Raw genomic sequence first — 16,234 nt, forward strand, 5'->3', positions numbered from 1 at the left:
ACCGCGTGATCCTCACTGTGCCTGGTTGGAGACACTACAAGATATGGCTGCCAACCGATGTCAGTGGCGTTCTTGTTGTCAGTTTCTGTCCATATTGCCTGAGTGAATGTTTGGAGGTGTAGGCACCTCGGAATGATTGTGTTAAGCTAGCACTAAGTCCATCCCCCGTCCACCTTTACTCTTTTCTTTACAATAAGGCTTTCAAATAAGTCATCGTTGTACGGCAGTGAAGCATCGGTGTTGGACACTGATGTCATGCTGTCGATGATGATGATGATGACATAACAGTAATAACAGTAATAATAATCGTTCAACTGTAACACTCTTTCGGTGCCTAGATGTCATGCAACACGAAGAAAACAGGAAGATTAAGATAGTGCCAATTTTTCCAAGCCACAACATACGCAAGAATGAGAGCACAGCTCCTAAAGGGAAACTCCGTTTCCATAAGAAAAAATAAAGATTATAATCAATCAATTGGAAATTGTTTGGGATCGATTGGGTAGTGATCGATTGTTCGCCAAACCTCTCTGAAAAGATCATTCTTAACCGCAAGCAAACCAGACAATGAGGAGAAAGCTTGCGGAATAAATTCTGGTGCAAGTATTTCGTGAGTGGATTTTTCGGACCAGCCGAAAGTGTGACCCACCTTAATCGTGGCGTCCTCACTGGCTGAAACAAACACGTTGTAATGCGGATGGAAAGCGACACGAGTGATCGGCGAACGATGTCCGGTTAGAGTGAATCTTGCAGGCGGTCGAGGAATGGCATCAGCCCCACGACGATCACCACGGCCCGTTAAACCACTACCGGGAGCAGCTCCAGGGGGTCCATATCCGGCAGCAGCTTGAACTGACTGCATCTCCCGTTCCGCTTCAAGCAGTTTTGCTTCCAAGTCCAGAACCTAAGGTGAAAAGGTAGTTGGGCGTAAGTAATTAGAAATCCCAAGTAAAAAACGGACACAAATGTCCGGAAGTCCTTGTATATATTATTTAGCAAAGCGATTCATGGAATAGGAAGATTAAATACCATTGGAAATGGAGCGAATACGCCTAGAATAAAGTGGTATCATGAAATGTTTTGAAACTTGACAAGATAGGAAAGTAAAGGGTGGATATACTTAACTATAAGGTCCTTTCAAGAATTCATCACAAAGCTTCTGAAACGCCGTGGCAGCTCACATTAAGATCAAAGAAGCAAGGAAGCACTTCTGTATGCCACGAAATCTGGAAGCACGATGGATAAGATCCGACTATGTCGTAATACCCCAGGGGTGGGTCTCGATCGCAAACAACTCAACTGAGAGCGAACTTATGGTAGGAGAGGTCATTCGAGCGTATTCACGAACATGGGTAAAGAACCTACAGGTTCCCATTGTCTGGAACAATTCTTGTTTCAAGTTCTGTTGAAGAGTCCGGCTAAGGAAGAACATGAACGGGCAACTTATTTGGGTAATTGTTGGAAACTCATCTGGCCAGGCAGTTCGGTGGCAGTTCAAAATAAAAAGGACATTATTACCGGTGAAATCGAGGTGAGAGACTTGGATTCCTCAGTGAACATTACTAGTGGTGCATAATTATGGGGAGAACACCTCTTCTGCTCCAGTGAACTTGGACTTCATGAACTCAACCATGCTTGCAAGCTAACTGGGGTCTTAAAACTTCACATGTTTATTAAGCTCCTCTGCTCAGTTAGGAGACAGTTTGGAAAAGTCATTGCCAAAACTCGCGGATTCTTGAGGAAACATGGTTCAGCTGTCACACCATTTGGGGGCCTAACTGCCATGCCACTAGGAGGAAGCACGAGGCTGCCTTAGCCTACACCGGGGAAATCCAAAGACAGAGGTCCGGTTTGAACCACGAACCGTCCGGTCATCAAATTCGCGCTCTAACCACTAAGCTATCTCATCCCCATTAAGCAAGCTAGGATGAAAGTAGGCTGCAAATCCTATCAATGGTATAGAGCAACATCCTACTGTAATTCGGCGACCTAAGAGCCATATTTCTCCTAAATGAATACAAGAATGGTGTCGTCAAGCATACGGAAAGCCAATAGTTCTGAACAGTGAGAATGCTGTAGTCAATCTGGACAGATTCAGATGTGGTTTTCCGCTAAATGGCCGCAACAGGGGTTAGAATGCTATTTGAAAGAAACTTGCAGATCTACGAGTTCCTTATCTCCAGCCCCAAAAAGTGACGGTGGCCCTCAGCTAGCTCTCGATCTGTTTTCGATTACCCATCGTGATTCATTAAACTATTAGCTCACCGCGCCCACTTTGCTCCTCTAATCACTGCTCATATACTTAGTTTTACCTACTTCACAAATCTGGTCGTGCTTCCTTACGCTACTTTACAGCTGAATAAAAGAGAACGCTTTGACTCTGGTTTCTACTTCGTGGGTACATGTGCTAAAAATGCCCTGAATTTTGTGGAGAACGTTGCTAATATCCTGTAAGGCAGAATACACAAATTCACACATTACTTCTCAAGACCTGGCAGACCTTGATCACCAGAACGATCTAGACATACTTGCTTCCGCGCTGAGTAAGAACTAAAGGCAAATGGTTGACAAGAGCATACCTTTTCTTACACACATTCGGGCCATGTGGAAACTCCTGCACGGCCACTATCGACAGCGCTGAAACTAAGTCATCGAGCCGTAATGCTGATCGAAAATTTGGTGCATCCGCAAAGAGCAGATTCTCAGAAGTTTTACAAAAGCGGTTACTGAAAATTTCCGTTCTCCCAATTCTCCTCCCTTTCATGGTTTCCAGAGAGACAATCCTTAACTTGAATGTATTCCCACATCCCCTCATTATGTTTTCACATCGGTTACTATAACAAGGAATGTTCGCTGATCATCAAAATCAACCACCCTTCTAAATCTGTTCCAAATTTGAGTCCCAGGAGTGGCACCAATCGTCAATCATTCCCTCCACCTTTCGCTGTACACTTGAGACAATTCAAATCCACTTCTTACCCTAACATGACCCAAGTAATTATCACTCCTATTTCCATCACATATTTTGCCCGAAGTCTTGGATATTATTTTGGTCAAACGAATCATTATTCTCCTCTGTAAGTGTCAGCATGGACCCACAACTCACTCGCTGACAAAGGTTCCTCGCGTTTAGTGGCCCTAGACACTTCTGGTAAGACTATACAGGTTTGTAGATTCGTATACAACCTGTATACTATCAAGTGGAGTGGGGTTTTCTAGAGAACCGTTCGTCACAAGTTCCTCTTGACGGCAGTGGTTTTCCAGGTCTATGGAGTTAGACCAGGGGTGTTCCCGAAACCAACAGGTTTTGCAACGCTTTCCTCTCTCACACTCACAGATTTCCCAACTTCTCTTAGTCTCCAGTTGTCTATGTGACGAGTTAACGTTTACCCGTTCAAAACATACTGACCGACGGACTAACTCGTTTAATCATTTGTAGACGTAATACACTACTCATAAGGTTGTTGAAAATCCTTCGACAACCCACGGCCGGTTTCGTCCTTCTTGGAATTCATCAGGTAAGCGCAGTCCCCGAGTTTCCGTCAACCTTATGTTCTACCTGAACCCAAATTGTACATCCTTCGACAAATACGTTAATTTGCATGAGCTAGGTTTTGATAGGAGACTCACCTGGAACCAAGCTGCGATGATGGAAAAAAATCGTTCAGCTGTAGCGCCCTTTCGGTGCCTAGCTGCCATGCCACCCGAAGGAAGCACGAGGGCTGGGATACTGTCAGGTTGCCCAAGCCTAGACAGGGGAAGTCGAGTGGCGGAGGTCGGGTTCGAACCACGGACCTTCCGGTCAGTAAATTCGCGCTCTAACCACTTGAGCCATCTGCGATGATGGAACCACTTGCGATGTTCTTAACCGATTGAATTTGCTTAAAAATGTGCACATGAGTAGTTCGATTGTTTATGCATTTTTTGTATGTTCTAACTGTCCCGCATTTGTATTTAATATTTATGGCAGGCCACTGACTACTGGTTATTTGTATTCGTGAAACCTACTCCTATGAGTGAGAAAAACGATTTCAACTCCACATCCCTAGACCGTTCTTCTTATTCTTCTGCCAGCCATGTTTCTTGCCAATATTTTGGTCCAAAAAATGATAACCCAGTTGCAGGCAACGTAAAGTAATTAAAAACCGGCAGAACTAAAGCACTCGCTACGATAAAAACAGTGCCGGAGGCATGGCGGATATGAAATGATTAGCTGATTTTCAGAATGGGTGGAGTTGTGCTACCTGAAATCGTGTTACGGATGCAACGATGCATATGGATAAAATACAATGCACTGACGCAGTCAAAAATCACCGACTAGTGCCCCATGTTTTGACTGAGTGCGCAATCTTACACCCCGCAGATCCATTCAATCTTTGGATGTCCACAATTCTGTTGTCCAGTCAACAGAAGTCCGATCATCTAGTCCCTCTCCCAAAAGAGGCTATTTCAAGGTCAGCTAGACCCTACTTATCTACTTACTGAAGTTGTTTGGTGGCGTTCCACTAGAACCATTTAATTGTCTTCATATCAACCTCTGAAATATGACGAAGCATCACGTTGCACGTTATAGAGTACACTGACCAACGTGTTGCCTTCAAAGTCACGGAAACCGAACCACCATATACTGTGGCGATTGCTGCCCTCTATACCTCATTCCGAATACATGGATTCGGTGTAAGTTGGCAGAAAGGTATGAAGTACATATGGCAAGGGCATCGACCTTGCTAATGGTACACGATAGTCCCTCATCCCAGCCTGATTAAAGAGGCTGCGAGTTGTGATCACCAGCCAATGTCAGTGAAGTTTGCTATGTTAGCTTAAACAAGACTGATTAAATGCAAATGTAAGCACCCGAAAATTGCTGCGGTGAACAGCAGGTTGCTTCCCTGACAGCTAATTTCGTCTTTTTACCTCGGGACTTTTGGAAATAGTGTGGCTGCGTATCAGTTGAACACATGTGTCAATAGGGACATCGCCACCGGCCTGAGACCCCCAGAACTCACGGCTTTCGCAAGTCTACCATTTGGAGATAAGACTACTCAGATGAATATACTTATGGGCCATTCTAGCATATCAGGCGTATCCAGATCAGCCGCCGTATCTATGCAGCTTTGGAACATAGAGACTATGGAAAGCCTTGAGAAACAGTAGCACTTCTAGGACTACCCGATGTGGAGATTTCGGTAACTCAAATGGCCATACTGGAAAATCTACGTGTGACACTTATACAGCCTCCCATACCAGGTTGCTCGATGGTTAGAGGCATAAGTCTCCTGGTCCCCCATGTTGAGGGTTGAAACACGTGTGGCGAATCGGTCCTCAAAAATATACACTGTTCTCATAGGCCTTGGGCCAAATACCCCTGTCCTGTGGTTAAAATTTTAAGCCAAAGGTTTTAGCTGAGGACCGCAATCGTCCTCCTGGGTGTCACTAGAATCTCAGAATGAGTGGACTGGGATGGCGAAGTTGGACGTTCGGTGGCACGGCTTGTCGTTGCTGTCCGGAAAAGGAACTTTTATGCAACTCAGAAGCGTCAGGGGTCGAGGCGAGTAGACGGTGACCAGCTTCACAAGTGACAAGATGCACCAGAGAATATAACGAATGAGGCAGCTGCGGTGGCCGATCTAATTGAGGCAAACCGATTTTCGATGGCACGCACGCGAAATTTAGAAGAGTGTGCATGCTGCTGACAAGACATCCGATTAGTGCCCTGTCAAATGTCGAAATGATGTTCCCTCACCTCGTAGAAGATTGATAAGAAAAACTATTGAACTATGTTGCGTCCCAAGAACGCACCTTGGTTGTTGAGGCATTGACATCAAAGCCAACGGAATAAGCATATTGATGGATCCTATTGAAATCCTACTGTAGACTGGTGATCTGAAGCAACGTGTCATCCCCAAATTTTGTCCGCGACCTACACGTTCAGTTCATATTCAATTTCATGGTGTCCGTTGGCATCTTAACGCATCACCCAATTACCTGTAAAATTGCCAAGCATAGGAGGTAGCTCAGTGATTAAAGCGCGAATTTACTGACCGGAAGGTCCGTGGTTCGAGCCCGGCTTCTACATCTCGATCTCCCTGTCTAAGGTTGGGCAGCCTAGCAATATCCCAGCCCTCGTGTTTCCTTCGGGTGACATGGCAGCTAACGCCGAAAGTGTTACATCCGAACGATTTTTTAACGCCGGGTGACAAGTCAGTTTTATGACTCACTGTCATTCATATGAACACGTGATCTCGTGGTCTCACGGTGAGTGCGAAAGTAACTTGCTTGAAGGGTCGAAGAATAAAAATCACAAAGGGAACGGAGGAATGGGGTAAAATTAATGGAAGCTGAACGGCAGTTGTGCGGTAGTATGCAGCTCATCGCTTCCCTGGGAATCTCACTAACGTACTTGTCCAACGAGGTTGCCTTTCATGAGGAGACTGGATGAAATGTGCGACGAATCGCTCCTTGGAAATGCAGGCTGTACTAGCGGTGCAACGCTAATCACTGCTGCTGTGTGATTAGGCTTCCGAGTCAAACGCCTAGGTAGAACATCTTGTCTAGGTCTGGGCACCCTAGCAGTATCTTAACCCACGCGAGATGGCTCAAGTAATGATGAACTCACACTTACAAATAATCTCATGTCACAATTAGGCCATCGCGTGGTGCCATCATCCATTTAGCCCTACTTGCCGCATATAGGCGGGCCGGTGAGCGAAACGGGCTACTGCTAACGCCCTTTTCCTGCTATTTCACACTGCCACAATATGCAAAACCTACAGATAACTTGGTCGCCATGGCTGCAGACACTTCGAAGTCACACTTAAAACACCTATGATCAGTTCTTCTGATGGCCTTTAGTGTTCTGAAACAAGTTGGACGGTAGATTGCTCTTCCATGTAGTCTGGATTCGGAATCTATTGACATGTGCCGTCTGTCTGAAACGAGGATTCAAGACCTACGGATTGGATTCCGATAGCTTCCAGTTGCGCACATGTGGAGATCTAAAAGCTGTTGCTACTGGTTTTAAGCCACCGAAGTGAATGGGCTATGGCTGAATAGTTGCCCGCTGATGGTCGCCTCCGTGTAGTTCCTTTGAAAACATATGAGTAACCAATAATCACTACATGTTTATTGTATCTGCAGCAGCAGTACCTGTCACAGCAGACTTGCCCTGTGGTACAATCAAACAGAGCACTTACGACGTCTGGAGCGTTGGTTGCGAGGGAAAAAGAGCTCATTTATCGTTGTGCCCGCCGGGGATATTACTGCACATGCAGACAGGATAAGCTCTGCACATGCTTAATCGCATGGTCATGTAAGACTGGAATCGACACCCATGGACAACGGTGAATGCATGTTGTAGTTATATGCCGATCACAGACACTTGATATGTACTAATACACCCAAAAAAACCGTTCGGCTAAATGCTGCAGCGACAGCGTAGGCGAGCCAACTTTCGATACACATGGACCATATTGACAATGGACATAAGCCGAAACCATCAATTTGACACCCTCGCTCAAGGATAGCTATGCGAATTCGAATTAAGTGCTGGTTCCTCACTCTTTGTTGCGTTTCCAGGGCCGCAACAATTCACACAATCCATCTGTCCATTGAGAAATTCTGAGATCCTCATGTGAAGCAAATCTACCAAGATCACCTACGGAAGTCCCGTTCGGACAAGACGCCTTCTAATATCAACTCTTACACGAAGTTACTACAATTAACCATCCGATATGCTGGGTACTGTGCCTGCGGGGTGGTTCAAACAAACGGACATAGGCACTGAATCTCGAGCAAACCTAGACCTTCTCAAAGCTCGGGCACGTTTTCCTCCTGGTCCAGAATACACTACCGGTCGATGAGCTGTCAGACTTTCAGCGTAAACGAGCATCTGCACAGTTCAAGAAGCTCGGTGTATCCAACCAGCTGAAGAGATTCAGGCGAGAAACAATGGGAATGTGCGTGAACTGTTCCAACTGATGCGCGCACCGGTCGAAAGAATACTTCGGTGAGCAAAACAATCATCGCTACCAATGACTCGCCTGTCTGTGAAAAATAAGCGCCCGAATCGCTGGATTGAACAACTCAACTGGCCACCTTCGGCTGCTTAGTCGGAATCCCAACGGGCAACGCAGCCCTGAGCCTTGAACTTGGAACCTCCAACGGCTTCGGAAATAAAGGAATGCCCTCTTCCCTCAAGTGTCACCGGGCCGCTGGTCCTGACAACCCCCACCCGGCCTGTTCAAAATTGTGGATGGAATCCCTAGTCGGTGTTTGTTCAACTTACTAGACCCTGCCTAGATGAAAGGGATCGTCTCAACCAACTAGGGTGGGCCGATAGTAGTGCCCCTTTTCCAAGAGAGTGCTCGAAGTGAGTGCGAACACCACTGAGGAATCAACTTGACCCCCGTTGTAACCAGGTTTTCTTTAACATTATTCTACGTGGTCTTGCGAACGCGCGTGGAAACGATACCCGAGAACCGAAAGTATGGTTACCCCCGGAAAGGGGCTCTGTGGACATTTTCACTGTCAGTCAAGCGTTCCTTGGTTTTAAAAGTGCGTTCCATACTGTCGACCGGTTAGTTCACCTCAGCACGCTTGCACAACAAGGTATGCCCAAGAATTTGTATCATGCACTGTTCGTATTTACACATTTTAAGCGTGAGTGTATGGGAGCTATCCAAAAGTCTTCCCACAACAAGTGATGCCCGGCAAGGATATCCACCCCTCCCCCACACCCCGACTTTCGATATCGATGAAACAGTGGGATGAACACTGAAAGATCACTGTAACCCCGGTGTCCAGACATCTCCGAGCAAGATCCTCGCCGGTCTGGAATATGTAGCTGATAGCGTTCTCGATTTTTACAAGAGAAGCGCAAGCACTTTCGGAAAGTCTGACGCATTCTATGGGAGAACCCAAAGAGCCTGAATGGAGCATCGACACCAGCCCGCCTTCAAAAACAAAAATTACCCGCCGAAGCACCCAGCCGGATTTTCTGCATGCCGCACTTTTCGAAGTATGTGATGAAGTCCTGGAGGTCAAATGGACGTCGCCACTGCGGAATGTTTGGAGGGGAAGCGAACAGAAGAATAATGAGGCGCACCGACCGCAATCCAAGTGGTCCAAAAGGGCGCGAGCACGTCATCCGGCGACCTTTTGGTATTAGTCTTATAAACGTGACATCCAAGATGCGCTGATGTACGCCAGATGGTTTTATGGAAACGGATCTCCACCATGATGAATGAGCCACGCATACTCTAGGTTAGATTGGCCTGGATTTGTACTTCGGATACTGGGAGGCAGTTTACTTCACCCTTTTAGGCCAGTTCTTTGTTCACCCGAAGCGAGCGAGAGGTAGACAACCTATGGCGTGACAAGGAAGTATGAAAAAACAAATTCAGTCGGGTTGACAAGTACCCGCTGAATGGGAACCCTGATGCTCAACTTATCCGTGGTTAGGGACACTGACAGATATCGCTCAAACACCCACTGAGTTGCGCTCGTGCATTAAGGCTATCACTTTCAGTGCATAAGGCGTCCAGTTTCCCGTGCCCTAAAAGCAATATAAAATACGACCCAACCAATCATGCGGCCTCTCCAATAATTTGTTGTCTCTCCCCCGCCATCCTATTTTTCGATGACTGAAACCATGAACTGTACGACAAGTACGCGGTTATTACAGCCGGCAATGATGATGAACTGCACACTTACAAATAATCTCATGTCACAATTAGGCCATCGCGTGGTGCCATCATCCATTTAGCCCTACTTGCCGCATACAGCGGGGCCGGTGAGCGAAACGGGCTACTGCTAACGCCCTTTTCCTGCTATTTCACACTGCCACAATATGCAAAACCTACAGATAACTTGGTCGCCATGGCTGCAGACACTTCGAAGTCACACTTAAAACACCTATGATCAGTTCTTCTGATGGCCTTTAGTGTTCTGAAACAAGTTGGACGGTAGATTGCTCTTCCATGTAGGCTGGACTCGGAATCTATTGACATGTGCTGTCTGTCTGAAACGAGGATTCAAGACCTACGGATTGGATTCCGATAGCTTCCAGTTGCGCACATGTGGAGATCTAAAAGCTGTTGCTACTGGTTTTAAGCCACCGAAGTGAATGGGCTATGGCTGAATAGTTGCCCGCTGATGGTCGCCTCCGTGTAGTTCCTTTGAAAACATATGAGTAACCAATAATCACTACATGTTTATTGTATCTGCAGCAGCAGTACCTGTCACAGCAGACTTGCCCTGTGGTACAATCAAACAGAGCACTTACGACGTCTGGAGCGTTGGTTGCGAGGGAAAAAGAGCTCATTTATCGTTGTGCCCGCCGGGGATATTACTGCACATGCAGACAGGATAAGCTCTGCACATGCTTAATCGCATGGTCATGTAAGACTGGAATCGACACCCATGGACAACGGTGAATGCATGTTGTAGTTATATGCCGATCACAGACACTTGATATGTACTAATACACCCAAAAAACCGTTCGGCTAAATGCTGCAGCGACAGCGTATGCGAGCCAACTTTCGATACACATGGACCATGTTGATAATGGACATAAGCCGAAACCATCAATTTGACACCCTCGCTCAAGGATAGCTATGCGAATTCGAATTAAGTGCTGGTTCCTCACTCTTTGTTGCGTTTCCAGGGCCGCAACAATTCACACAATCCATCTGTCCATTGAGAAATTCTGAGATCCTCATGTGAAGCAAATCTACCAAGATCACCTACGGAAGTCCCGTTCGGACAAGACGCCTTCTAATATCAACTCTTAGACGAAGTTACTACAATTAACCATCCGATATGCTAGGTACTGTGCCTGCGGCGTGGTTCAAACAAACGGACATAGGCACTGAATCTCGAGCAAACCTAGACCTTCTCAAAGCTCGGGCACGTTTCCTCCTGGTCCAGAATACACTACCGGTCGATGAGCTGTCAGACTTTCAGCGTAAACGAGCATCTGCACAGTTCAAGAAGCTCGGTGTATCCAACCAGCTGAAGAGATTCAGGCGAGAAACAATGGGAATGTGCGTGAACTGTTCCAACTGATGCGCGCACCGGTCGAAAGAATACTTCGGTGAGCAAAACAATCATCGCTACCAATGACTCGCCTGTCTGTGAAAAATAAGCGCCCGAATCGCTGGATTGAACAACTCAACTGGCCACCTTCGGCTGCTTAGTCGGAATCCCAACGGGCAACGCAGCCCTGAGCCTTGAACTTGGAACCTCCAACGGCTTCGGAAATAAAGGAATGCCCTCTTCCCTCAAGTGTCACCGGGCCGCTGGTCCTGACAACCCCCACCCGGCCTGTTCAAAATTGTGGATGGAATCCCTAGTCGGTGTTTGTTCAACTTACTAGACCCTGCCTAGATGAAAGGGATCGTCTCAACCAACTAGGGTGGGCCGATAGTAGTGCCCCTTTTCCAAGAGAGTGCTCGAAGTGAGTGCGAACACCACTGAGGAATCAACTTGACCCCCGTTGTAACCAGGTTTTCTTTAACATTATTCTACGTGGTCTTGCGAACGCGCGTGGAAACGATACCCGAGAACCGAAAGTATGGTTACCCCCGGAAAGGGGCTCTGTGGACATTTTCACTGTCAGTCAAGCGTTCCTTGGTTTTAAAAGTGCGTTCCATACTGTCGACCGGTTAGTTCACCTCAGCACGCTTGCACAACAAGGTATGCCCAAGAATTTGTATCATGCACTGTTCGTATTTACACATTTTAAGCGTGAGTGTATGGGAGCTATCCAAAAGTCTTCCCACAACAAGTGATGCCCGGCAAGGATATCCACCCCTCCCCCACACCCCGACTTTCGATATCGATGAAACAGTGGGATGAACACTGAAAGATCACTGTAACCCCGGTGTCCAGACATCTCCGAGCAAGATCCTTGCCGGTCTGGAATATGTAGCTGATAGTGTTCTCGGTTTTTACAAAAGAAGCGCAAGCATTAGTGAAAAGTCTGACCAAGGTAATCTAGTCTTTTGGCACGTGCTTCGCGCTCAAAAAGAGCGAAGTTGTGTTTCAGGACTAAAGGCTTTGAGCACACCTTTAACAATTCAAGGAGTAATGCTGGTTGTGGGACACAATACGTATCTTAGAAGTTGCATTGATTCCGACGGTGGTATGACGTACGAAGTGAAGGCACAAATGTCGGAGGCCAGAATTGTATTTGCCGATTTGCGTGGCTTGTGGTTTCAAAATGCCATCTCACTGGCTCCTAGAGGACGCGTCAGATTAGAGTACCCGCTGGGTTGTTTTTCGGCCTCGTGGGATTTAAGACATCTTCAGGGCTTTGACCACTGGTTTGGAGTGCCGGGAACCTAGAGTTAGATAATTCGACATGACAGAAGGGCACGAAGAATTGCGAGAAGTGGAGGCACTGTTGGTGCTGTCCGCCTTCAGGATGGTGTCCCTCTGCTCCTCCATGTGCTTGGCTGGAGATACTAAACAATGGGGCCGCTAACCAGTGTCAGTGGCGCGCATGCTGTTAGTTTCTATCCCAGTCGTCTGACTGAGTGTTGGAGGTGTATGCACTTAAAATATTTGTTATAGGCTAGCCTTAGGTGCTTGTCGTAGCCATATCTTCTTTCGTCATTGAAATGATTCGACATTTTTGTACACCACTGAAACACAGGTGTTCTTATCTGGTGTTGCTGTCAACGATGATGATAGCCAAGGTAATAATAAAAGGATAATCGTTCGTCTGCAACACCCTTTAGGGGCTTATTTACACGTATACGTATATATACATGAAGATTGGACAAAATCGGAACCAGCAGCAACCTGTGGGAACAAAACTACTATACAAACCATCTTTTATGATCTGGTCAAAAGTGGATCTTAACAGAAAGCCTGCCAGTTAGAGACAGTAGACGATAACACAAAAGTTGTTAATAACCTAACAATTGTAACAGCCACCGTCTTCAATGTGTAGCTATCCACCCCTACATCCCCAGCTTGCTGGCGAACGTAGCTGTAAAGGTAATTGTTCAGCTGTAACACCTTTTCGATGCCTAGGTACCACGCCGCCCAAAGGAAAAACGAGGGCCATGTTACCCAAGCCTAGACACGGCAAGTTGTGAGGTAGACTTCGGGTTCGGACCATGTACCTTTTGGTCAGTACATTCGCGCTCTAACCACTGAGAAATCTCGTCCCCCAACGTAGCCATAACAACTATAACCATTATCCGTGGACGAGTTTATTACACCTCTAGATGATGACGTTCTGGTAACGCTCGACAAACCTGCAACTTTCCTGTCCTCCCCAATTCCGGAACTGAAACGGAACAAGCAGGCATGGAAGCTTACGGTTGCTCTCCAGTGGTGACTAATAGCGTCATAATTAATCTAGATAGCTGTGCAGAACACGCGGAATCGCAACCTTTTGGACAGTTAACATGGGAGGCTTGTTGCCTTGAGGACAATCTGAAGTAAAGCGTGTTGGCCCCTGACGTTTATCGGTAGGCTCTAACTTATTCGATTCCTAGGCTGGAAACACATATTAACCTAACAGGCTCTGCTTAACTGCAACTCTTCTAATGATATAGAACTCACATGGCTGGAGATATAAACGAAAGTTAAGGATATAGAACCAAATTCGTCACGTGCCGGCTTACGCAGATCGCGACTTCCAACCTCAGATTACCAGAAGGCACAGCAAATAAACGTACTTTCTTTTGCAGTCGTATAACAGAAGTCCACTTTTTCTCGAGTAATCCAGAAAACTTTCTATCCATCTCACCCTCCTATAGGAAAATTTAACGAAAATTGAAGACATACGATACTCGCTTCCTCCTTGAATGCGGTAAGCGCGTTGTGATATCCATTGGAACTGAGATAATCCACAATGGCCCTATTCCTAAACCAGATACGTCAGGAAGCAGGTTAATAGCTTACAGCTCTTCTTTCTGTCGCTGGGCCAGAACCATTGGCCGGTATCTGAAACTGAGAGGATTCAGTGATAATCCGAGCGACGGTTATGTAAGATCAGATGTTTAAATTATGCCACGCGACCAAACTTACTGTAACCTCTCCCGGAACTGAAAAACCGATAGCCCAGAACGCTTAAACCCCTAGACGCGAAACAAAACAGCGTCGAACCTGAATCTCGAAAGGACCGCTGCTTTTGTTTGGGCGAAACCAGCCACCAAGCAAATTAGTTCAAATCCAAATGACAAATACGTTGGGAGCTATTTGACAATCCCTTTATGACCTCTTTACCAACGGTTCGGTTTTAAGTGATACTCAGTGGCGGGTGATTGTCCAGGAGGATTGGCGCAATGCAGCCTCAGCAAGACGTCTCCGAACAGCATGGAAATCCGTTGTCACGGATTCACGGATTCACGGATTGATACACAGGATCGAGGCTTTTGCCCAAGTTTCCCGGATCGGTTTTGTTCTTGTCGGTCAGTGGCTGTCGTTCACCTGAAAGGCCCTGTCCTGAAGCATTCATCAGATCGAGCATCAGTAACCGAATTATGAAGGCCATTCCGGTCGCCCGTTCCTTGTACTGGTAGAGTGGTATAAATGTGGCCGTCGTCTCTATGGCCCAAATAACTCCAAACTGTTTCCCCTGAACGATGGTTCACTATTTCGCGGAAGAATGGTTGCAGTACCGTCCACGGCGCCGTTTGTACGCTGGAAGAAATTTGAGTGGTTTCAGGCGGATTGCACATGATGAGTTGGGTTGCTGACTCATTGCAATTGAAGCCCCTTGGCCGAATATTCTGCGTTATATTTAGCGCTTGGTTACCTGGATGGCATGGGCGACGCCTACTCTGTAATTTATCAAATAATTTCTGGAAGAAAATCAAAGGAAAATTTCTTCATCGCTCAATTTGTCCTGGACGCTGTGGTCGCTTATTTTTGCACGTCCGAAACCGATTTTCATCGAACGGGACAATTAGAGTTGAATTCTTCCTTTGCACAAACCATGTTGGCAGGTTAGGCAACTGAAGTTTTGCGGTGGCTAACAAGCAGGATAATCGGATTTGCCAGAGGAACCGGTGGTCTGTACTGTGTGAAATGTAAATAAACAAACCTAGCTCCCACCGTAACAGACACAGGTCTTCAAGCAGGGTAATAATCAGTTATAATTTGGGGTTGGATTGTACGATAGCTGTTACGTTTTGAACCCATTTTAAAAACGGATAAATCAGCTTACCGTGTGCCTAACCGCCTAACCGAAATCCATATACGCAAAGACGAACTATGGTCGATTAGTCCGCAGGAAGAAATGGTTCTAAGCCGTGACACACAGTGAAGAAACTATCTACGGTGTTCGATGATCACACACGGTCGACCATTTATATTTGTGACTTGGTTGCGATCTTGTAGGTTCCCTAAAATTAGCCCTTTTTGAGCATGTTGAAAGCCTGGAATTTGGCGTCAACTTTAGGAGGAGAATCATGAAATTTAGCAGTCACTGAGCATACCCAATGTAAACCGAAGCCACCAATGAATCTGATCAGTATAAAAATGGAGGAGGGACAGCTGCAGATTACCCCAGCAAGAACATAATGTAGCCAATAAAAATGTGGTGAAAAGAAAATTCATTGGCAGTGTCCAAGTATTTTTGATAATCGCTAGATACATAAACACTTTTTGGCATATAACTTCGTAAAGTCTATGGGTCAATTCTCGCTTTCCACGAAAAATGCGTTCACTGAAATATGGACGCGCTATTCTCCATTCAGGTGAACATGTCAGACCGGAGTCCACGGCTTTGCAGCGTGTACATCCATCTAGAGTGATTCAGCGTTGGAACCTCAGGATTTTAAGTCATTCAAAAAAGTATAAATGGGTTCGAAAAAACGTCTGTAAGGATGCTGGTGTATATCAGAATTTGAACGGTCCCGGAACGCAGGCTTGAGGAACTATAATGTGCACCGTAACTGGAAGAGAGTAGACCGTGCCCAGCTTCACCCAAAAACTTCTGTCTGAAAAAACGCTTTAATCTGGCACGGAATTTCGACTTGAACTCCTGGAATTCGAGTTTTCAGGGCCGTGGGATGTATGGGATTCAGTCGAATGCCTTTAAAATGTCGAAATATATTGCAACCGATACGAGTCCTTCATCCTTAGTTTGGGTTAAATTGTCCACAAATGCAAGCATGTTCGTCACGCAAGAGCGATTTGGGAGTAATTTGTGTTNGGAGTAATTTGTGTTGTGCTGTGTCATTTTTGATGAAGCAATTTTAGACGACCCGTTTCA

General features: G+C 46.2%; 1 protein-coding gene across 1 annotated transcript in view; it reads right to left on the bottom strand.

Moving 5' to 3' along the window:
- T265_09776 (hypothetical protein) overlaps positions 1 to 14,134 on the bottom strand; it is a gene marked incomplete at both ends in the record, with an annotated part of 36,755 nt that extends 22,621 nt beyond the window's left edge. The window contains 3 exons of the mRNA XM_009175950.1: positions 650 to 904; positions 13,692 to 13,965; positions 14,044 to 14,134. Coding sequence (XP_009174214.1) covers positions 650 to 904; positions 13,692 to 13,757 — 321 coding nt within the window. The remainder of the gene's footprint in view (positions 1 to 649; positions 905 to 13,691; positions 13,966 to 14,043) is intronic.
- Positions 14,135 to 16,234: the final 2,100 nt, after the last annotated feature.

The sequence above is a fragment of the Opisthorchis viverrini genome (assembly GCF_000715545.1).
Source record: "Opisthorchis viverrini unplaced genomic scaffold opera_v5_302, whole genome shotgun sequence".
NCBI classification, from domain to species: Eukaryota; Metazoa; Platyhelminthes; class Trematoda; order Opisthorchiida; family Opisthorchiidae; genus Opisthorchis; species Opisthorchis viverrini.